The sequence below is a fragment of the Pelodiscus sinensis genome, chromosome 3 (assembly GCF_049634645.1).
Source record: "Pelodiscus sinensis isolate JC-2024 chromosome 3, ASM4963464v1, whole genome shotgun sequence".
Classification (NCBI taxonomy): domain Eukaryota; kingdom Metazoa; phylum Chordata; order Testudines; family Trionychidae; genus Pelodiscus; species Pelodiscus sinensis.
Genome location: NC_134713.1, coordinates 190,096,782 through 190,120,558, shown reverse-complemented (window position 1 = coordinate 190,120,558; position 23,777 = coordinate 190,096,782). Strand labels below are relative to the sequence as shown.

Sequence of the window (23,777 nt, the reverse complement as noted above, 5' to 3'; positions counted from 1 at the left end):
CCACGAGGACTGGAATCGTAGCTATTTTAAAATGAAAGCGTAGCTTTCAAGGTACAATTTGCCAGCCAGGCGTTGGCTAAAGGAGAACCCTACAAAAGACTGTACAGCAGAAGAATCACATGATGCTTGTGCCATCCCTAGGATAAACCTAATCCGGATCTCAACACCAGCTTCTTTGTCCATCTCTAAGGTCAGTTGGCAGAGCAACCTAACTAAAACCACAGACCATAATGAATACACAGTCCAAGTAAAGGGCAAGGACTGTTTTAAAATCAGGTCAGTACATCACACGGAGAACTATCAAGGACATATTACTTTAGACATCGTTCTGTCCTTTGAAATATTGGCTCTTTTGTGGGTAATAAATCTGCCTTGAAGGATGCGCCCTTTCCCAAGCGGCAGAGCAGCACTTCAACATCTTTTCATGATTAAAAAACGTTTCTCGGCAGGACTCCTGAGTGTGAAACCGATTTTCCGAGCGTGGACCGAGTCCAGGCTTGTGAAGCGAGACCGCAGCAGGGCGAGGCGGCCTGTCTGCTTGGCCAAGTCTTCGCTCCGAGCCCCGGGGACCGCAGCGGGATGGACTCTCCCCGGGGGTTGGCTGGGGGCTGAACCCCGCTGCGGACCTGGCTCCCCGCGCGGGGTGGGACCTCGCCAGCCCCTTTCTCCGCCCAGTGGGCAGGGCAGCGCGGGCTCCTCCGGCTCCCGGGCGGGTCTCTCCAGCAGGTGAGACCGGCCCGCAGCGGTGCCATGTGGCAAGCGGCCGCCGCGGCGCTGCTGCTGCTGCTGCTCCTGCCGCTGATGCTCCGGGCCCGGCGCCGGCGGGGCTCCCCGCTGCAGCCCGCCGGCCGGGCGGTGCTCATCACCGGCTGCGACAGCGGCTTCGGGTACCTGCTGGCGCTGCGCCTGCACCGCCTGGGCTTCTCCGTCTTCGCCGGCTGCCTCCTGCCGGACGGGGAAGGGGCGCAGCGGCTGCAGCGGGAAGCCGGCTCCGGCCGTCTGTGGGTGCTGCCGCTGGACGTGACCCGGGAGCAGGACGTGGCGGCGGCTAAGGAGCTGGTGCTGCGCAACCTGCCGGACACAGGTGAGAGCAGCCCGCGCCCAGCTCTGGCTCCGGAGGCAGCGCGTTCACACGGGCGCTGCTCGCTCCGGATTGGGCCGCCGGCTTCTGGCGTCGCCCCCCGGCCAAAGAGCCTCCCCAGAGACAGCTGCCACCAGCTCCCCGGGGCCAGGGAGATCGGGGTGCGGGACTGGCAGCGAGCGGCCCTGTGTGTTGAGCTGGCCTCAAAGATCAACAGGAACAACATTGGAAACACATGCCCCCTTCCCCGCCAGCCTGTCCGGCTAGTCCATGCGTCCCCTGGGCCTTTCACAACCGCCCTGTGCCAAGCCATGTGTCAGAGCTGAGGGCACCCCGGGCTGGCGGAGGAGAAGAGCAGAGCTGCTGAAAAGTGGATGATGCTGGGGACAAAGGTTCCTGACATCTTTCTCCTGAGGGTTGATTGCCTGGGGCTTGCACGCTGAGTTGGGATGAATCCAAAACATCTGAACCAAATTGTCAGCTGGCATGATCACCACCCGATTTTTGAGACGTAGCCATGCACCAGCCCAAACTTGTACGGTGGTCGGCCCTTCCTGGCCTCAGAACCCCTTTGTGTGAGATGCTGTGCAAACACAGCACGAAGAGGTAGTCCCTTCCCAAATCCTTTACAAGCACCAGCGTTTTCGTGAACTTTGACTAAGCTTCACGTTTCTAATGGGGGGGGGGGGGGAAGAGGGAGGAGAAACCTATCAAATGTTACTTGTTTAGCAGGCATTTTGCAGAGATCTAATCACAGGCAAGACCAAGGAGGAGAGTCATTAGGCAGGACAAGCAAGAATGAAAAAGTAGTTTGGGGAGAGGCTTGAAAAGAGGTGAATAAATGCAGGAAAGTGGCAGAGATGAAAACTCTGGTACCAAAAATGACCAAGTATGTATCATTCTAATACTGTGGTTCTCAACTGGTGGTCCCTGGACCACTGGTGGTCCATGGTGACTTTTTCGGTGGTCCACAGGAACTTTGTTCAAAATCACATGGCGTGAGCAGGCACCAACAATCTGTTAGTAGGAAATACATTTCAAACCAAAATGTTCATTGTCTGCTCTTTTTTATCATGTCTCAAAAAGGAGGTGGTCCATGAAATTTTTTTGATTGGCCCCGTGATCCGTGGAGTGAACCGAGTTGAGAACCACTGTTCTAATAGCTGGCATAGGACTTGTTCAGATTTGGGATGGATGTTGAAAAGAAAATGTGAAGTCTAAACCTGACAGCATGATTGACTGACACCAAATGGAGAAGAGAGGAGATACGCTCATTTGCCCTTCTCATCGGACATGGTATAGTTGGTAGCAAAAAAAGAGGCTATTTCCCTTAACTCAGGGACAGCATCTAATCAGCATCTAATCAGGTGGACATGCTAGAGATGGAAACATGCATTGAAAGCCTCCTTTGGCTAGCTCCCCTGCCCCTCCTCCCCAGCATCAAGGTTGAATTTCCCTCTCACACTCTCCAGGAGGACATCTTTTTCCAGCATAGAATTTCATTAGTTTCATTAGAGCTGTGTACTGGATGTACACAAGTGCACCTGAACTGCATTGTTGGGTAGAAAGTTGGTGAGGGGATGACAGCACCCATTAGCCTCCACATAATACATGAATTTAGGCAAAATGCAGGACAATGTAGCACTTTAAAGACTAACAAGATGGTTTATTACATGATGAGCTTTCGTGGGCCAGACCCACTTCCTCAGATCAAATAGTGGAAGAAAGTAGTCACAACCATATATACCAAAGGATACAATTAAAAAAATGAACAAATATGAAAAGGACAAATCACATTGCAGAACAGAAGGGGGATGTGGGTGGGGGGGAGGGGGAAGAAGGAAGGTAAGTGTCTGTGAATTGATGATATTAAAGGTAGGGAGAGTGGGATGTTTGTGAGTTAATGGTATTACAGGTGATAATTGGGGAAACTGTCTTGGTAATGGGTGAGAAAGTTCAAATTCTTGTTAAGTCCTTGTTGGCAAGTGTCGAATTTTAACATGAATGACAGTTCAGAGGATTCCCTTTCAAGTGCAGATGTAAAAGGTCTTTGTAGCAGAATGCAGGTGGCTAAGTCATTTAGAGAGTGTCCTTTCTGGTTAAAGTGGCAAGAAACTGTTTTCTCTTTGTGATCTTGTCTGATATCTGTTTTGTGGGCATTAATCCTTTGGCGAAGTGTCTGAGATGTTTGTCCAATGTACATAGCAGACGGACACTTTCGGCACATGATAGCATAGATTATATTTCTGGATGCGCAGGAATATGTGTTCTTGATCTTATAACTCAATGAATTTAGGGTGTATTTATTGCACAGCATAATTGCGGGTAGCACAAAACCCTGCTTACCTTATCAGAATAGTGTTACAGGCTGCTGTGACTTGGACCAAAACCAAGCATGACTTTATGGGCGCCACACAGGGCAAAAACTCTTTGTAGACTTAAGTCTGCAGAGCGTAATCCATTGCCCATTCAAGCCAATGGAGTTGCATCAGAGATGGATTTAGCCCAATACATACTTCAAAACAAAAATCAAGTGTAGCTGTAATTCTGAACAAATAAGTCTAAGTATAAAAGTTATAATGAAAAATAAAGCACATGACAAAACCACTGAAATGCAGGGCACATTCTTGACTACTACTCACACATGTCAGGGGAAAAGAAACAAGAATATAGGAAGCCAACAAAAAAAAAAGCCTCTCATTAAGTACGTGTATTTATGGATTATCCTGACTTCAACTGATTAAGTCTTCCCTGTTTAGGTTCTTTTCCCAGCTTTAGAAACAACAGCTGAATCACAAGGTATGTATTGGCTAAAGAGAGAGCCCAGGGACTTAACGCAGCATCACCCTGAATCTCCTGTTCAGGAGGAATGAGTTGTACCTTATACCAATGCAGTAGTGACACCTTGATTAATATGGTTAGCTTGCCAGATTGGAGGTATTATGCAAAACGCTTACTGACAGACCTGATTCATTGGTGCAGCAGGGAGGGGAATTTTCCAAGTGCATTTTACACTGAATATCCCATTCATAATAGATACATTATCTTAAGCACATCTAGACTTTTAGGGCCTCATGCAAAACCTAAGGGAGTGGAAAGATTCTCCTTGCCTTAAATGGGCTTTGAACCAGACTCTTAATAAACCAGTAATACCTATTCTATAATATTACATTATATATCATCAGCACCTTTTATGTATTATACATCCGTTGATGGCCCTTAACTTTTTAGCTCAGCCTCTCTCAGCTTGAGCAACTATTGAGTGCACTATGAAGAAAACCAGGTGGTCAAAAGGTAAAGTGGTTTTAGAAATCCTACCACCATGCATTTTATTTCTAAATTACTAGGTACTTTCTCCTATGAGTATATTAACATTAAGGACAATGGAGCCGCCAGCTTAATTTAGTATCTGATTTAATGCAGTGAATTCCAAAGGCTTTATTAGGAGTTAGGAAAATGTAGGGGCATAAAACATTTCATTTCAAGTGGAACAAAAGCCAACAAACCGTGTGTGGGATTGACATTAGCTACCTCGCTGCATGGGCTTCTTCAGCAAGCAAGGATGTGGTGCGACAACTCTTTAATTGTAATGGGCCCTCCCTTCTTTCTCAACTGCCCAGTGTGGGTGGAGAGAGAACCCTGCCTCCTTTGTGAGGACTGGACAAGGTCTCTAAGAGAAGTCCTTACCCTGTGCTTGTGGAAGGAGGCATTGTCTTTAGGGAATGCATCTGAATTGCTTGCCTCCTTTTTCCTATCTCCCTAGAGCATGAGGAGTGTGGTCCATGGATCACTAGTGGTCCCCAACTGTCCTGCAGGTAGGCCATGAGCGTGGGACTTTTCACCTCACAAGGCTGGAGCGCCAGCACTGGCTTCCTTCTGTGTGGGAGCCCAGAGCCTCATGGGCCGGATCCGGCTCGTTGTGGAGAAAGCAGCTCCGTGCACTGGCTATTATTTCCTCCAGCTGGAGGAACAGCACTGCAGGAAGCTGCTTGCCTGAATCCCAGCCAATGGGAGTAGCGGGGGGCAGGGCCTATGAGCGGCTGGAGGACAGGAGCCGGGTAAGCGTGCCCCATCCCTCTCCTGCGGAGACCCTGCACCCCCAGCCCACTGCTGCACCCTCCCCCACCCCAGACTCCCCACTCCACCCCCCTTCTGCACCTTCCCTCCCAGCTAGACACCTACCCAGCCCCCACTCGCAGCCCACTCCTGCACCCTCCATCCTGGCCAGACCCCCACCGCCAGCCTGCTCCTGCACCCTCCCTCCTGCTTGGATGTCTCATTCCCTACCCCTTCCTGCATCCATTTTGTCAGCATGGGTGGTTGGCTGGTGGTCCACGGAAAGGTTTGCATTGAGCGAGGTGGGCCGCAGGTCAAAAAGTTTGAGAACCACTGCCCTAAAGCAACTCACCATAAGAGGGCAGGAGAGATTGGGGGGGCAGGGGCAGGTGCTAGTATGAGATGCTCCTTAATAGGGCATAATCAATTACTTTCCCTGCAGTGCAACCTGGAGCTCAGGATATGTATGCTGTCCATCGGACAGTGCACCTCCCAGTATATACCAGAAAGACACAACTCAGCAGCCTTTTACTCACACTGTCCACCACATTGGGATTCTTGCCGAAAGTATGCACCTTATTTGGTTTCAGTTCGGCGTCTCTGAGTACACGTTATTCAGTGTGAGCAAGGATTGCAGAATCAGAGTCTAAATGAATGAAACATGGAAATTAGATCTTAACCTTCTCCCCTGATTTTTTAAAATACATATAGTAATATTATAGGTACAATTCTACAACCCATTAGACACATGGTATGTATGTATATTTCTTAGCCAATGTCAGAAGCAGGGAACCTTTTTTGGGTTAGAGGCTGCACAAAGTGAGAAGCAAAAAAACTTCCACATTCCCCTTGCACACCAGAGCCAGAGGGTGGGGGGAAGAGGGAGAGTTGAGGCTAGTAGATTTTGTGTGCCTTTCTACACTCTGGGTGGGGCAAAAAAAGAGTTCAGTGTGTGGGTGAGGGCTGCCAGGAAGCAGGCTTGGAGTATGGGGTCTGGGCAGGAGGGAGGGTATAGGAGTGAGTTTTGGGCTGGTGGGTCTGGGAGGGAGGTAGTGTGCAGAGTGGGAGTGTGGGGTCTGGGCAAGAGGGTGGCTGCAGGGTTGGCGTGCAAGCCCCTCAGTGCTGGGAGGGGGGAGCCCTGAATCTCAGGGGCCAGATCCAGGCAAGCTGGGGGCCAGATGTGACCCCCAGCCATAGGTTTCCTACTCCTGCACTAGATGAATACTGCACTTCGAGTGCTGCATAGAGTGCCAGACAAAACATAGCATCTGGTGAACAAATCCAGATGGACAGCAACTCAAGCTGTCTGGAGGCCCAGTTGCTTGTGTCTGCAGATACAATTGCTTTTTGTAATAAATTCCACCTGCTTAAAAAAGACTATGATTCCACAATTCCATATGCTACGACAGTGTTTCTCAACCGTGGTATGAGTACCCTTACTAGAGAGAAGCGGTACTAGAGAGAAGTCTAGGGGGTACGTCAACACAACTGAAATTTGAAGAAAACAATTTTTGTTTTAAGTTTTACAGCACTTTAATATTTTTGTTCTATTTGCACCCAAAAATTTCATCTCTCACTTCACTATGATTGAGTTGTTCAAACAAATATGTTGCAATGGGAGAAAAAAAATTGTGTCTCTGAAAAATGTAGGTATTTTTTTTGAAAAAGGGGTACTTAATAAAAAGGTTTGAGAAACAGACTGTGTCTAGACTACATCCTCTTTCGACAGAGGGGTGTAAATTAGACACTTCGAAATTGCAATTGAAGCGGGGATTTAAATATCTTGCGCTTCATTTGCATAATTTCATAATGGCGCTCTTTCGAAAAAGCGCCATTTTGAAAGTATAATCGCAGTCTAGACATGGTTCTGTCAAAAATGGCAGGCTTTTTCGAAAGATCCTGTACTCCTCATTTTGAATAGGACTGGTCCCAGTATGGCCCATTGGGGGACACCACTAGTTACCTCTCTTCATTTGGAAAACTTACCATTTATTCCTACCCTTTGTTTCCTGTCTCTTAACTGATTATCAGTTCATGACAGGACCTTCCCTTTTATGCCATGACAATGTACTTTACTTAAGAGCCTTTGGCGAGGGATCGTGTCAAAGGCTTTCTGGAAATCTAAGTATACAATATCCACTGACTCCCCCTTGTCCACATATTTGATGACTCCTTCAAAGAACTCAGAGGGTATGTCTACACTACCCCGCTAGTTCGAACTAGTGGGGTAATGTAGGCATACCGCACTTGCAAATGAAGCCCGGGATTTGAATTTCCCGGGCTTCATTTGCATAAGCGGGGAGCCGCCATTTTTAAAACCCCGCTGGTTCGAACACCGTGCAGCGCGGCTACATGGGGCTCGAACTAGGTAGTTCGGACTAGGCTTCCTATTCCGAACTACCTAGTTCGAGCCCCGTGTAGCCGCGCTGCACGGGGTTCGAACCAGCGGGGTTTTAAAAATGGCGGCTCCCCGCTTATGCAAATGAAGCCCGGGAAATTCAAATCCCGGGTTTCATTTGCAAGTGCGGTATGCCTACATTACCCTCCTAGTTCGAACTAGCGGGGTAGTGTAGACATACCCTAATAGATTAGTAAGGCATGATTTCCCTTTACATAAACTATGCTGACTTTTCCCAAATCAATTATGTTCCTCTATGTGTCTGACAATATTATTCTTTACTATAGTTTCAACTAATTTGCCTGGTACTGACGTTTGACTTACCGGTCTGTAATTGACAGGATCACCTCTAGAGCCCTTTCTAAATATTGGCACCACATTAGCTATCTTCCAGTCATTAGGTACAGAAGCTGACTTAAAGGATATGTTAGAAATCACAGTTAATAGTTCTGCAATTTCAGATTTGAGTTCTTTCAGAACTCTTGGGTGAATGTCATCTGGTCTTAGTGACTTGTTATTGTTAAGTTTACCAATTTGTTCCAAAACCTCACCTAATGACACCTCAATCTGGGACAATTCCTCAGATTTGTCACCTAAAAAGAATGGCTCAGTTTCAGGAATCTCCCCAATATCCTCAGCTGTGAAGACCAAAGCAAGGAATTCATTTAGTTTCTCAGCAATGACCTTATCATCTTTGAGTGCTCCTTTAGCATCTCGAATGTCCATGGGTCCCACTCATTGTTTAGCTGGCTTCCTGCTTCTGATGTACTTAAAAGCATTTTGCTATTACTTTTTGACCACAAACCACACAAATACTCACACAGAAAAAAAAAAATCAATCTTTTTTCTTCCTAGACTACATTCTTCTTTCGAAAGGAGATATGCAAATTTGGGATTAATTTGCATATCTTCTTCCAATCACTTTCTTGAACGTGTTTTTTTCTAAAAAGAAAGCAGTTTAGATGAGGTTCTTTTGAAAACCCCTTTTTCGAAAGAAACCTGCACACCTCATTTTTTGAGGAAGAAGTGTTCTTTCAAAAAAAGGTTTTTTCCCCCCAAAAGAACCGCATCTAAACTGCTTTCTTCTTCGGGAAAAAAAACCCGCTTTCGAAAAAGCAAATGGAAGAAGATATGCAAATTAGCACTGAATTTGCATATCTCCTTTCGAAAGAAGAACATAGTCTAGATGTACCCTGAATGGGGGGACAGAAAGGAAAAGAACAGAGAAGTGAAAAAAATGAAATATTGCCATTGGTAAATGGTGACAATTTAAAAAAAAAAACAATGACAATTTGTTTTCCAAAAAAGACCATTTCAAATGAAAAATGTTCAACCATTTCTAGTAACTGCTTTATTTTCTGAATTGCTAGCCCACCTCTATACATACAAGGAATATTTAATTATAATATATTTCACAGAAACAATAACCCAACTGATATCCATCTGGTTAGATATTCTGTAAAGTCCTTGGTCAAATAGTCCCTTTCACATATAAAACATCCCTTCCTGTCTGACTGCTCATGCATAACCTGGAGAAAGTAAAAAAAAAATTGAAACGACAAAAGAGAAACAAACCCAGAAACAGCATTTTTTTTTATTTTGCTTTTCACATTTTTCACCCTCTTTTCATCTTGGATTCTGATTTGTGGGTTTTGAGTACAGCTTCCTAAGTAGGGAGCTGTTTAGACTGACAGATTGTGGGCTTAAATGCTCAATAGCCTTTTTCAAGGAGTCAAGGAATTTATTAGCTTTTTACAATGTGCCAAGAGATTTGAGGATGTCGTAATGTGCATACAGTTTTCCAAGGTATCACATCTATGGGTATCTGTACGAAAGACACATAATTTTATCTGGGAGGGTTAGGAATTTTTCTTTGTCCACATAAGAAGCTACTCCCCTGCTGGAAGCCCCACTAATCTTAAATGAGGTCTCCTAAAGTGAACCTCCAGATTCTCTACTTTATCTGTTAATCTTTGTCCTCAGAATCCATTTTAAAGACCACGGTGTTAGCAAGAATCTCTCTTCTTCTCCCCACCCTGGCCTCTAATTCTATTTGCAGCTTCAGTCCTTCTATTTCTGATAGAATCAGTACATTGCCCCATGTCTAACTTGTGTGTGTGTTGCGGGGGCGGGGAAGGGGGGAAGAGGGAGCAATTTCTGAACAATTCAGCTCCACCAGCCAGGAACCTTGCAGATGTGACTGCAGCAGGCTGCGATCCCTGCTATTGTCTGGTAGATAGCTGGGCAGGTGTCTGGCACCCTGTGTCAGGCTTAGGAGGAAATATTCCATTACCCACACAAACCCCTACAAATACTCCATGTTTCACAGATTCTGTGCAGGGCCTGTGAAGCTGACCATTTGTATAAAGCGGTGCCTTCAGCTAGGCATGTGCAAGATCCCCTGGAGGGCTCACACTAAGCAGCGAGCAAAGCTGACAAGCCTGGAAGAGACTTAGGACAAGCCAAACTACAAAAATGAAGACGACCTAAATTATGTTGCTTTACAGTCACCATCGTAATTAAATCGCTTTCGCATGTCGCATGCTGGCTGAGCATGGCCTCAGCAGGAGTGTTTGTACCACCTGTCCTGTCAGTCTGGGGCAGTAACTGATGATGTCTGAAAGGCATTTATGGTCAATGGGAGTTTCACAGTGTCCACACTGACGCTGCATCTACCTAACTACATCAACCTAAGAGCTAGGCCTTGCACAGAGAAGGAGTTTGCGATAGGTTTGATCACAGAGGTGCTGGTCATGCCACTGAGTCTGCTAACCTACTCTCTGGGGTGCCTTCGTGTGTATCCTCTTAGGTTTGGGAGGCAATTTCTCTAGCCAGCTGAAGACAAAAGCTTGGTTGTTTTCCATTCCTTAAATAGATTTTCCCTTAGGGCAGGAACCCTTTGTTTGATCTCCTCATCTTCATGGGAAAATAATGGCTTTTATTAGAATAGCTGGGCTAACAAAATAAGTTCCCACTTATATTTTTACCTATGCAAAAATAGAATATGCACATTCAAGAGACTATAACTTTAAAAATGATATGTCACATGAAGCATTTTGCCTAAGGCATCTTTGAGTTATGCACATTCATATGGCAATTTTCATGAAGCATGGGGGAGCTCTGGGACAGAGTTTTTAAGTCATTGTAGTGGGTCAGTTACATCGGCGGGAGCTACATTTTAGTGTAAATGCTTACGGAGTTAGGTCAATGCCACATCAACCTTACTCTAGTGTAGACCAGGCCTCAGCTATTGAGTTCAGTACAGACATCCCTATGGCTATGTCTATCCTGCACCCGTTTTGTGCAAGAAATATGCAAATAAGGCTAAGCATGGAATATTGCCAAGTCTCATTTGCATAATTAATGAGCTCCCACTTTTTGTGCGAGAGGCTTTTGCGCAAAAACCCCCCATAGCATTTTTTTTCTGGAAAAACGGCTTTTGTGCAAGAGGGGTTTTTTGCACAAAAACCTCTTGAGCAAAAACTGTGCGCTCATTAATTATGCAAATGAGGTTCTGCAATATTTCATGCTTAGCCTCATTTGCATATGTTTTAAATGTTTTTAAAAATGACTAACTCAGTCCCCTCTTTTAAAATGTCTTAGGAGTCAATTGACCAATATCAAATCACTATTTAAAATAGGATTTCTGCTGCTAAGTTACTTAGTATTAAGCAGACTAAAGCCCGAATGATAACATTTTCAAAAGTGTCTGTTTTCACAAAAGTGCTCATAAATACATAGCGTGATTAATGACATTAAAATACCTTGGCACACTGTTCTGACAGTAGAAAGCGGCCCCTCACATAATTTTATTCTTAAATAACTTAAGGAGACAATGTAGGGCATGATTATTAAACAGAGCTGAACAGGTTGATATGGTCCAGAAAATGGTCACAATTATGTTCCTTCATTAAGCAAAGGTTGCACATGCCTATAAGTATAAATCTAACATAATGCAGCCAATAACATATATCCGATTGTTCCCATTGTGGTGTTCAGTGATCACTTGGTATACAAGCTGCTTGCAAGAACTCTGCTTTATTCTATATCAGTTCTGACCAGGTGGGCAGAACAACTTGGCCTTCACGATGCCTCGCCCAATTTCTGTCTGGGAAGCTCAGTCTTCATAGGCACAGTCCATGACTGCAGCCATCCCATGAACATGGAGGAAGGCTCTGATGGTATTGTGTCCAGTTTGTTTGGTGGTTAAATATTCTATAGACAGGAGACAACATTTCCCTCCTTCAGGTTTCTGGGGATTGGTGAACAATGCTGGAATATCGACATTCGGCGAGACTGGATGGCTGTCTATGGAGAAGTATGAAAAATTTGTGGATGTAAACCTCCTTGGGAGTATACGGACAACGTTGGCATTTCTTCCCCTTCTAAGGAAATATAAGGGTAATCCTAATCTAACATCATTTACGATGGTAGAATACTTAGTTTACTCTTAATAAGGTAATAGAGCAGCTATAAGTGAGGTTTTAATTGTCCCTCTCGATCAGCTGAAGCAAAACCAGTACGTGATCCAATTTCCTGAAACATTACCTGAGAGGGCAACTTAATCTTGAAAAGAGGGCTAGAAAAAAGTGCTTCTTTTTAATTTATGGGACATTAATGACATCAATATCTAGCTTCAAGCTAGTTGTTAGCAGCCTTCTTTCAAGTGCAAGAGAACTCTCTGTGTTGGCCCGGGGATACACTCAGCATGGGCTAGGACTTGTTCTGGTATTTCGATTGTACTGTTTTATTGTTCGTGGCTTCTGGGAAGAAGGGGGATCTTGTAGAAAAGGACTCAGGAGATCTGAATTCAATTTTGGTTCTGCCACAGGTTCTTTGAGTTCGTAGGGCTGGTCACTTAATCTTTCTGTGACCCTGTGGTTCCCATTGAGCAGAGAGAGATAATAATATTCCTTTCTCCCACTCTTTGTCTAACTTGCCTTAAGCTCTTTGAGGCAAGAATTGTCTCCTGCTACATGTGTACACAGGACCTCTGAGGTCGGGAGTTCTTGCTGGGGATCTGGAGGTGCTACAGTAACAGAGAAAGTGCCCTGTGATCCATAAACAGATGCTTTTATCCCACCATTTATCCCTTAGCCAGAAATATGCAGCTCGTCGGTATCTTAGTACCATTGCTTATGATTTTTTCAATGTATGGGGAAAAAATGTAATGAAACCTTGACACGCTTGAAAACTGATGGCTAGGTTAGGTTAGTATCACAAGCATGCAGCACACAGAAATGCTTTGCTGCTACATGTGGGGTGGAATCCCCCTCCTTCTGTGATATGCTGCTGCTGCTAACACTCTCACCCAGATCTTGCATTGACATTTATGCATCTGTTTACTTGTAGGCATTCAATGGCAACCCATTGACGTTATTCCTGAAACACTGACAGGAATGTAACAGCTCCTATTTTGTCTGATCTCAGCACCCTCTCATTCTGGCCAATGTAGATAGGTGCAGTGCAAGAGACGTGCAGAGTGAACCCTCTCCACTGATTTCAGAGTGGCCATATTACCCTGAGATTTCTGGGCCATTGTGTCGTCCTGGCACAGAAGTTATAACAATAGCACCTAGGTGCCAGAACCCAGAGCAGTGCCCCGTTGCTTTGGGTGCAGTACACACACATATACTAAGATGCAGTCCCTAAGCCCAACAGTTCACATTCGAAATAGGCACGGCAGACAAAAGGCGGCACCTTGGTTCCCATTTCACAGGGCAAGCTCTGACACAGGAGTGGAATCCAGATCTCTTGAGCTCTTAACCACAAGACCGTCCTTCCTCTCAGTGGCTGTGGTGGCATCAGCCTGGTAAACGTTTCTGGTGCTATGGCATAATTATTCGTTGCAGCTGCAGGAGTAAATTGCAGGGTGCAGGTCCTTGTTCTGGACACCTTTGAGCATTAGTAGACTGGTACATGTGGCAAAAATCATAAAATGAGGATAATCATGGGACAAGCCATGGAAATCACTATCAAATAGTTTGGGAAGACAGACATTTGTGGACATCAAGCTGTCATTCATTTACAAGTTTGATACTATCAATTTGGGCTTGAATATTAATTGGTTAATGCACTACAAAGGCAATTTCCCCCACCTTTAATATTTGCATTTACACATCAAAAGCTATGAATAGGACACATTCAGCCTGACTTAATTAGCTTCATTAACACTGATCCTACAATTAACAGGTAACTGCTTTTGCTGTTATATTGTATCATGAGCTTTCGTGGGTAAAACTCACTTCATCAGATGAGTTGGAGTGGAAATGACAGATCCAGAATACATATATTTATTAGTTTCTAAGTCCTGGTCTACACTAGGGCTTTATTTCGAAATAATCCCCCTTTGATCGAATTTATAAGCGGAGTGTCCACTTTACCAAGCCTGTTATTTTGAAATAATAGGCTGTGGAATTCGAAATCTGTAATCCTGCTTTTCCTCAGGAGTAACGCTAATTCCGAAATAGTTATTTTGAAATAACAGTAGTGTGGACACTCCGGTACTGCTATTTTGAAATAATTACACCCCAGAGTAATTCGAACTAATTTCTTCCCAGTGCTTCCTGGGGCTCTAAGCCAGAGGTCATTTGAATCAGGAGTTATTAAGTCAAATTTAGTAATTTTGAAATAATTTCCTAGTGTGGACGTGGCCTAAGGTGCCACAGGACTGCTCGTTGTTTTTAAAGTTACAGACTAACACAGCTTCCCCTCTGTGACTTTTTACCTTTCCAGGGTTAACTTTTGAACTTAGTGGAGTTGCACTGGTATAAAGCTGGTGTTACAGTGGAATCAGACCATCACGGTGGATACTTAGACACTGTCTCTTTCCCCTACTACAGACCTCCTTTTAGATGCACAATCCCTTCATTTTTACTTCTTATATGAACTCACAGATTTTAGAGGTTGCTTTGCTGCAATCTCTTTCCTCCTCTCTGTGGAGTGATTAGACAGTTACTGGTCTTCCACAATTTCCATAAAGGACCGGGATATATTTCAGCAGTGGGCATCATAAATGTAGGAATTTTGTGGTCAGGGAATTCTCCAGTTGCTGGTTAAACTAAAGCCTGGCTTTTTGCATTTATGTCCTCATGCTTTATATTGGAAGTTAATGGCTCAGAAATGGTGGGACGCAAGTCGTGAATATATTATACTTAGTCTGGTCCAGCAGCTGCAAATAGCCAAGAAATAAGACTTTTATAAGAAGGTTGGTTTTTTGATCTTCAGAGCTGAATATACTATCACGAGGTTATGTCAGGAATGCACATCTTAGCCTCACTGCACAGTAAGGCAGTTATGAGGGGAAAATTATGGGGAAACAAGGGATTTAAATATTAATTTACGTGATTTGAACATTTAAACAATATTGGTTTTTTTCCCTCTCCAGGACGTATGGTCTTTATGTCTAGTATTAATGCGTACTGCACCTTGGGGAATGGCATTTATTCTATGACCAAGGCAGCCATAGAAAAGTTTTGTGATTCCTTAAGACTGGAAATGAAGAAGTTTGGAGTGCTGGTAAGATACTTCTTCAGCTTTTCCCACCCAGACAAGCTGTTTATATATTTCGGGAATAACCATTAATTTTGCAGGAAGGTGAATTTGATATTTATATAGCACCTTTCCTCCTGAAACTGTACCTACATCATTGACCTGCCGTTATTTCTGGGATGAAGTGGGGCAACCGGCTTCCACAGAGCAGTGTTTTCAAACTACGGGAATGTCAGGGACTGGATCTTGCTGCTTCTGGGGGATCAGGTGACCAGTGGGGGTGCTAAGGCAGCTACTTGCCTGTCCTGGCACCACAGACTGTGCTATACCCTAGAAGTGGCCAGCAACAAGTCCAGCTCCCAGATGCAGTGGAGAAGAGAGTTCATAGGGCAGTGTGCACCACCCCTACCCCAAGCGCTAGTTCTGCACTCTTATTGGCAGGGAATGTACAGCTGGCTGCTTCTGCCTCAGCACCCCTGCTGACTGGGTGCTGCTCGAGGTAAGCCCCTTTTTCCCCAGCCCTGACCCCCCCAAATCCAGAGCCCCCTCCTACGCCCCAAATCTCTCATCCTCAGCCCCATCCTGGAGCCCACACTCCAGTCAAATTATGTTGGGTCATGAGTGTCAGCAATTTTCTTCAATTGGGTCATGAGAAAAAAAGGTTGAACACTGCTGCCCTAGAAGATAGTGCATATTGGAGAAGGAAAGGGAAAATTTGGCCAAGCAGACTCTTACGCTTGTGAAAAGTCATATTTAAAAGCCCTTCCTAGTAAACTGCATGTAACTGAGTACGTCAGCACTGGAAAGATGAAAGCACTGGAGTCGAGTCAACTCGGGGATTGCTGCCTCTGGTCCCAGGATGTCTACGATGCAGATTCATCTAGGATTTATAGTGGTTTCTAGGCCCATCGTCGCCAGCGGGCAACGTTGTGGGGTGGATAGGGTACTGCCGTGGGAGGTGGGTCGCTAGGTTCTATTCTTGGTGCTGCAGGATTTCAGGAAGTCACTTCCCCTGTGTTTCCCCTCCCATCCTTTGTCTGCCTTGGGGGCAGGAACTGACTGTCACTCTGGATTCATACAATGCCTGTCAAAACGAAGAGGCACTCTGGATTCATACAATGCCTGTCTAAACAATGACACAGTGTAACTACAATTTTCCTTCGGTGGGCCTCTACTGTGGGGTAAGAAGGGATGAGGACTTGAGTGGTGTGGGATAAGAAGGAAGCATGACCAGGGTGCCCAGGGAGTGTACTGACCAGGGTTCTCTCACTCAGCCCTGGTCTGCACTAGGGAGTTATTCTGAAATAAATCCCCTTATTTCGAAATAACAAGCAGAGCGACCACACAACCAAGGCTGTTATTTCGAAACTAGCCAATAATCCGTCATACAACGGGTTTTTTCGGGACTCTCCTCCATGTCCGTGTCTGTCTCTGTCTCTATCTCTGTCTCTGTCTCTCCTCCTCCTGCCTCCCCCCTCTCTCTCTCAGCTCTCCTCCACCTCCTGCCTCTCTCTCCATCTCTCTTTCTCTCCTCCCCCTCCTGCCTCTCACTCTCCCTTTCTCTTCTCCTCCCCCTCCTGCCTCTCACTCTCCCTTTCTCTTCTCCTCCCCCTCCTGCCTCTCACTCTCCCTTTCTCTTCTCCTCCCCCTCCTGCCTCTCACTCTCCCTTTCTCTTCTCCCCCTCCTGCCTCTCACTCTCCCTTTCTCTTCTCCTCCCCATCCTGCCTCTCACTCTCCCTTTCTCTTCTCCTCCCCCTCCTGCCTCTCACTCTCCCTTTCTCTTCTCCTCCCCCTCCTGCCTCTCACTCTCCCTTTCTCTTCTCCTCCCCCTCCTGCCTCTCACTCTCCCTTTCTCTTCTCCTCCCCCTCCTGCCTCTCACTCTCCCTTTCTCTTCTCCTCCCCCTCCTGCCTCTCACTCTCCCTTTCTCTTCTCCTCCCCCTCCTGCCTCTCACTCTCCCTTTCTCTTCTCCCGCTCCTGCCTCTCACTCTCCCTTTCTCTTCTCCTCCCCCTCCTGCCTCTCACTCTCCCTTTCTCTTCTCCTCCCCCTCCTGCCTCTCAGTCTCCCTTTCTCTTCTCCCCCTCCTGCCTCTCACTCTCCCTTTCTCTTCTCCTCCCCCTCCTGCCTCTCACTCGGGGGCAAGCAGCACAAGCAGCTGTTTGGGCTCCATGCTCCTCATGCAGCACGGGGAGCGCAGAGCCTAAACGGCCGCTTGCGCTGCTTTCTCCCCCACGGCGGCCCGGCTGAGCGGCACAGAACTCTGGCCCGGCTGAGCGGCACAGAACTCTGGCCCGGCTGAGCGGCACAGAACTCTGGCCCGGCTGAGCGGCACAGAACTCTGGCCCGGCTGAGCGGCACAGAACTCAGCCGAGTGCCACAGCGCCCCCCAGGGGTGACTCGTAACGCTACAGCGTTACAGAGTCACAGACATTGGGCTCCTATATATATGATAAGGGGCTGGTTATTTCGAAATAATAACTCCTGCTTTCAGGAGGTGCATCTACACAGCACCTTAAAGTCAAATAAGAGATGCAATTTGCTCTATGCAAATTGTGTACCTTATTTCGATTGAATTTCAAAATAGCTTATTTTGAAATGTGGCACGTCTACACAGCACCAAATTTTGAACTAACACATGATTTCGAGCCATCCCTTATCCCTCTTGCAAGGAGCTTTACCAGGATGGTGAAATAGAATGCCTGTTATTTCGAAAAATATTTTGAAATAATGGCAGCTTGTGTAGACATGGGATAGCTATTTCGGGATACCTCTGGTATCCCAAAATAGCTGTGCAGTATAGCTATACCCCAGGGGAATAAACTTATTTTGAAATAGATATTTCAGGAGTTATTATTTTAAAATAAGTTATTTTGATATAATTTCCTAGTGCAGACATGCCCTCACAGAACTGCCGTGTGGTTTCCAGAAGTTAAAGGTTTATTCCTTTGGTAGAAAACCCAAGTGCTGAAGCCATCTCTCTCCCCAGTGGACTTCCTTGAGCCAAGTTGATGGTGATGGAGGAAACATTAACCTAAAAACTTAGATTCTTGAACAGCTCTTTAGCTCCCCACCTCCACCCCGCTTTGAATCATTCCTCCATTTAAATCCTCATTTTGTGCTCACTGAGCCCTGGTCTATACTAGGGAGTTATTTTGAAATAACTCCCTTTATTTCTAAATAACAAGCAAAGCGTCTTCACTACACACTGCCCCGTTATTTCAAAATAATAACTCCTGCTTTCCTTGCACGGTAGCTCGAAATAAGATACGCAATTTGAGCTATGCAAAATAGTATCTTATTTTGATGTTATTTCAAAATAGCTTATTTCAAAATTTGTCTACGCAGCACTTATTTTGAAATAAATCACTATTTCGAAATGTCCCTTACTCCTCGTGGAATGAGGCTTCCAGGGATGTCAGAATAGCGAGCCCGTCATATTTCGAAATAATGGGTGCGCTCAAAAGATGCAGAATAGCTATTTTGAGATACCTCTGGTATCCCAAAATAGTGCTGAAGTGTAGACATAGCCTAAGGAAATAAACTTATTTTGAAATTGTTTTTTCTGGAGTTATTATTTCAAAATAAGTCATTTCAAAACAATTTGCTAGTGTAGACGTGCCCTAAGTGTTCCCCTGAGGAAATGATTCTAGCAGATTGGTTGCGCAAAAGCTGCCACTGTGTTTCATTGACAGCCCCCTTTTTGGAAAACATTAAAAAAATGCTGTAAAATCCCTTGCCTTAAACACTCTGAACTATCTATGGCATGGTGAGGATTTGAACTGCTTAGCTAAGGATAATCTTGAGAGCATGGAAGTGCTTAGTTTAAGAGGTTCGCTGTTCTTGTTTGCTTGGCCTTTAATGTTCAGTAATATGTCTCGAATAATTACCTTCACGAAGAGCTATGGTGGCAATATTTGTGGGGATTAGTTTTATAGTCGCTCACTATGGGCTAACGTGTGGCTGGCTTTTAGCTCGTTCCCCTTGTCCTTCTTCACCACTGTCCAGCCCACCGAAAGGCTGGCAAAGTGCATTCCTGTATAGTCGCTTCCTCTTTCCTGCAGCCACTCTCCCAAAAGGGGGCCGGGAGAGGGGGAATCACGACTCCCTGCCTCTGTACACCGACCAGCCAACCGGACTGCCCATGTTGCAGCACAGTGTGTCGTGCCTATGAAAGGGATAAGATACCCTGAGGATGAGGGAGGTACCTTATCCCTTTGTGCTCCCCCTAGCTAGGCAGGTTTGTGCTCCCCTTAGCTAGGCAGCCCCATTCATCCGGTTTCCACAACAATCCTACTTCTTTAAGGTTTGTTTCCTGTCCAGGGCAGAGATAAATCCAGACGTGGTTTTGTCTGGGGGATGCCAATTTGCCAGCATCACCTCAGACCCATCATGCGTGTGAGGTCCAGTGCGCCGTGTCTGGCACTGGAATTCTGTGCTGCCACTGCAGGCTCCACTGTAATTAAAATCTGCTACGTGGCCTGTGCTAGCTGACTTGGGCTCCCAGGGCTAGGACCGAGGGGCTGTTTAAGCTACCTCCCTCTTCCTCAGGGTTCCAGAGCCTCTGCCCCAAGTCAGAATATCCACATTGCAATTACATAGCCCCTTAGCCCAAGTCACCTGGCAGGGGCCAACCACAAGTATTTAATTGCAGTGTAGATATAGTGTCACTGTTACATGACTTAGGCAGTTGTAACAAATATGCTGTTAACCACTTAGCAGCACTCAGCTATTCCAGGTAAGATGCACCTGTTGTAATGCCAAACAGGCCCTAACAGTCCCCTGAGATCTCTGGGAAACTAACAGAACAGCAGCTCCAATGCAGTCAAGGACATGGGAGACCCAGCAGCAAAGAATTTGGCAGCTTTGGATGTAAGCTGATCAACACAGCAATCCGGGCGAGTTTTGCTACAGACGCCAGAGTGATCAGAAACAGGGTCATTATCCCTATATACTTGGAAATCAAAGGCCATTATCTGTTCCTTACAACTGATAGGGAAACAGAATTTCCATCTCATGAGAAACTCGGACATTTCAGACTTTTTTTCCATCTTGCAAGGAGACAAAAAGTTGAAACTTCTCAATGTACTATGTGACAGAAACTCGAGGATATTTCATTCTGGAAACATCAAAGTGACCTTATCAAAATGTTTCATTTAGATCAGTGTTTCTTTAACTCGGGTCCATGGACCACTGAGGGTCCCTGAGGGTCCACGTGGGCCCATGGGCCCTGTGGATCATCTCTTCCCCCTCCCTTGCACAACTCCACACCCCCTCACAGTTCCTCCCGTATGCTAAATGTCTGACAATGCAGTGGATCTATGACAGGCTTCCTACCTGCCCTGACTCCACACTGCTCCTGGAAGCAACTAGCACATCCTCTTCTGGCCACTGGGGGGAGGTGTCTCTGTGCACTGCCCCCACCCCAATCTCCTACTCCACAGCTCCTATTGGCAGGGAACTGTGGCCAATGGGAGCAGTTGGGTGGTGCCTGCAGGCAAGGGCAGCACATGGTGACAACCCTGGCCTGCTGCCTATGAACCACTGCCAGAGGGATGCGCTTGTTCCTTTTGGGAGCGGCCCCAGGCAAGGACTGCCTGATGGGATCCTGTATCCTTCAGTGGCTCCTGCACCCCAACCATTATCCCAGTCCATTGCCCACACTCAAAATCCCTCCAAGTGCCCACAACCCACACCTTCTCCTGCACCCCAATCCCCTGTCCCAGCCTGGTAACATGAGTGAGGGAGGAGGAGAGGGAGTGTCAGAGGGAGCGGGGATGGAGTGAGCACGGGCGGAGCCTTAGAGAAGGGGCAGAGCCCTGGGGAAGGAGACAAGACATGGATGGGCTGAATGGGGGGAATTGGAGGTCACTGACAATTTTTCAATCAAAAGAGGGGTCCTTGTGTTGCTAAAGTGCAGAAAATACAGAAACAGCCATTAAAAATGAAGAAAGTTAAAACCTTTAGTCGAAGTGAAGTGAAACAAGAACATTGAAATAAAATCATAATGAAAAACTCCGTTTTGATTCTAATCAACACAGTCCCACAAAACATTTGATTGTACAGAAACCACATTTTCCAACAGAACTGTTCTGCTAAAAAAAAATAAATCAGCCAGTTCTCCTGCTCATATCAATTTTCTGAATTAAGAGCAGCTGATTGTATTCTAACAGTTATTTCCTAATTTTATTTTCCTTTTAGGTGTGTATTATTCAGCCAGGAAATTATGCACGCTCAACTAATATTCAACCGCCAATCAATGCGGAACAGATCTGGAGTGAACTTAACGAGGAGGAGAAGGCCGTCTACAGTAAAGAGTATGTGCAAGAACGGGCAGACTTTGTCAACAAAATACTTAATGAAGGCTGCACCGCTGGCCATGAAGTTGTGGATGCCATCATGGATGCTTTAATGTCACCCGTGCCCAAGGCACGTTATTTGGTGGCGAAGCTGAAGGAGAAGCTGTTAGTTTTCATATGCACAGCTTTCCCAACTATGGTGATGGATTTGGTTATGTCCTATGCACTGAGTAAAGTAAAACTCACATAGCCCCACGGAGAGAATACTGATGCCTGTTTCTGTTCTGTCAATCAAGTTGGATCACTTTTGTAAGCAAATAATGTACAGTGTGATCTGAAGCAGCGGTTTTCAAACTATGGGGTGCAACCCAGTACAGGGTGGTGGAATGTCAGGCTCTGGGTCTCATTGCTACAGGGTGACCAGTGGGGGCGCTAAGGCGGCTTCCTGCCTGTCCTAGCACCGCGGACAGCGCTGTGCCCTAGAAGAGGTCAGCAGCAGGCCCGGCTCTTAGGTGTACGGGGGGAGTGCAGAGTGCACAGGGCTCTGTGCACTGCTCCTGTCCTGAGCACTAGCTCCATACTTCCATTGCCTGGGAACCTGCTCAGCATGGTATGTGGTGCCAGGAGAACAGGAAGTGGCCTTAGCTTCCCCGCTGCACCGCTGACCATGAGCCACTCAAGGTAAGCCCCGCCTGTCTCATCCCTGACACCCCCCCCCCAAAGTTGGAGCCCCCTTCTAGATCCCAAAGCTCTCATTCTCTGCTCTACCCGAGAGCCCACACTCTAGTCTAGTCAAATTATCTTGGGTCGTGAGCATCAACAATTTTCTTCAACTGCGTCATGAGAAAAAAAAGTTTGAAAACCCCTGATCTAAAGCCCATTGAAGTCAATGGACAGACTTCCATTGATGGGAATGAGCTTTGGATCAACTTCTAATACAGGCCTGTAAGTTCTGAATACCAAAATGCATCTGGCATTGAATGTAAAATAATTAACGTGTTGGATTCAGGGACATAGCATTTTTCCACTTATCAGGATAAACCCTCATGCTGCCGTATTCCTTGCCTGTTACATCTACTGCTTTTTATTTTTTTATTGACGGGTTCATATGAAAGTACCACAAAATGCTTCCAGGTTAGTTACAAGTAGAGTTTATCCTATAGTAGCACTGATGGATACAGTAATGCAGGGATAAAGAACGCAATAGCTTTAAGAGTGTGAAACAGTTGTTTATTGTTTTGTGAGCAGCAGAACTAAGAGTCTTAGGCTAGGAATGAGAAATGAGCATTGGAATAGGTTTGAATGGAGTCAGGAGGGTATGGAAAGCTAGGAAGCCTAAAATTAATTATGAACGCTTAGCTCTATACCAATGAAAACAATGAAAACGGTGAAGTATTTTAAGCTCACATATATTTTGTTAAAATCTGTAACATCATAGAAAATGTCATTTGCTTTGAAAAATAAATAATTAGCATATTCTACTTACAAATGCGTGTTCATTGCTGGTACAATTTATCACCTATCTCTAATGTCAAGATTAACCAACACATTAAGCGGAAGTGCACCCAGAGAACTAAATGCAAAAGTTAGCAACAAGTTAGCACTGCACAATCAGCTGCTACTAGCTGAGGAAAGCTTGCACATGTAGCTTGCTACTCAGTTTGACAGTTAAGAGATGCCATTTCTTTCTGTTAATATAGGAAGTCATGAAGGGTCTGATGAAAAATGTATTGAAAGCAATGGAAAAAGTCTCAGACCCTCAGTGCTTTTGGATGTAAATAAATGTAGTGCTCCTGAAATGTGCTAAATTAGCACATATGGAGCTGCTACCCCATTGATCGTCCTCCATACAGGAAACTGCTCCTGGCAGCATTTTCCCCAGGAACTGACATTAGACAAGGTTCTCAAATTTACAGGGGAGGGGGAGGAGGGGAAAATGGAGAGTTCACGGGTGAGACCACAAGGATGTAGGTGGGCTGTATGGCACAATAGTAAACACTGAAAAGTGTTTCATGGCCATTTTCTTAGATTTAACTCTGGTTTAAAACATCATCACACTGATTAAAGTTAGCTACTCAAGACTTTGAAGGAGCATTAAATCTACATCCTCCTTGGTCTCTTGCTGCTATTTTGCATTATTTTGTTAATGGGCTTCTCAAATACTCATCTTTGATGGCTTCTCATGTGTCCAGTACGTCCGGTCCTTCCATTGATATGTTCATTCATTCAGTCATTCAGTCATTCATCAGGCAGAAGGTGACTTCTTTCAGAACATAAAATTCTATTCTGTGACAAAAAAGAATGCTCAGTGTAGCTGTTGTGACTGGGAGCAGCAAGTGGTGATTTTCTACTTCTTTTCACTTCAAGAAACATAGCACCAAGATCGAATCAAGTCACTAGTGATGATAAAAAGGAAAAGTCAAATCTTCATTCATTCGCCATGTGACATTCCA

General features: G+C 45.5%; 1 protein-coding gene across 1 annotated transcript; it reads left to right on the top strand.

The window, feature by feature from the left end:
- The first annotated feature begins 350 nt into the window (after positions 1-350).
- Positions 351-22,805, top strand: LOC102457499 (D-beta-hydroxybutyrate dehydrogenase, mitochondrial-like). Its single transcript, XM_075925676.1, has 4 exons — positions 351-1,084; positions 11,784-11,936; positions 14,923-15,053; positions 21,227-22,805. Exons 1-4 carry the CDS (start codon positions 751-753, stop codon positions 21,572-21,574), a joined length of 966 nt encoding a protein of 321 aa, XP_075781791.1. The 5' UTR covers positions 351-750; the 3' UTR covers positions 21,575-22,805.
- Positions 22,806-23,777: the final 972 nt, after the last annotated feature.

What these genes read in the sequence shown, in the direction of transcription:
- LOC102457499 (XM_075925676.1), top strand. Translation starts at nt 751, where the DNA reads ATGTGGCAAGCGGCCGCCGCGGCGCTGCTGCTGCTGCTGCTCCTGCCG. An exon ending in GCGCAACCTGCCGGACACAG is followed by an intron (nt 1,085 to 11,783) that starts GTGAGAGCAGCC and finishes TCCCTCCTTCAG; the next exon opens with GTTTCTGGGGATTGGTGAAC. An exon ending in TGAAGAAGTTTGGAGTGCTG is followed by an intron (nt 15,054 to 21,226) that starts GTAAGATACTTC and finishes TTTTCCTTTTAG; the next exon opens with GTGTGTATTATTCAGCCAGG.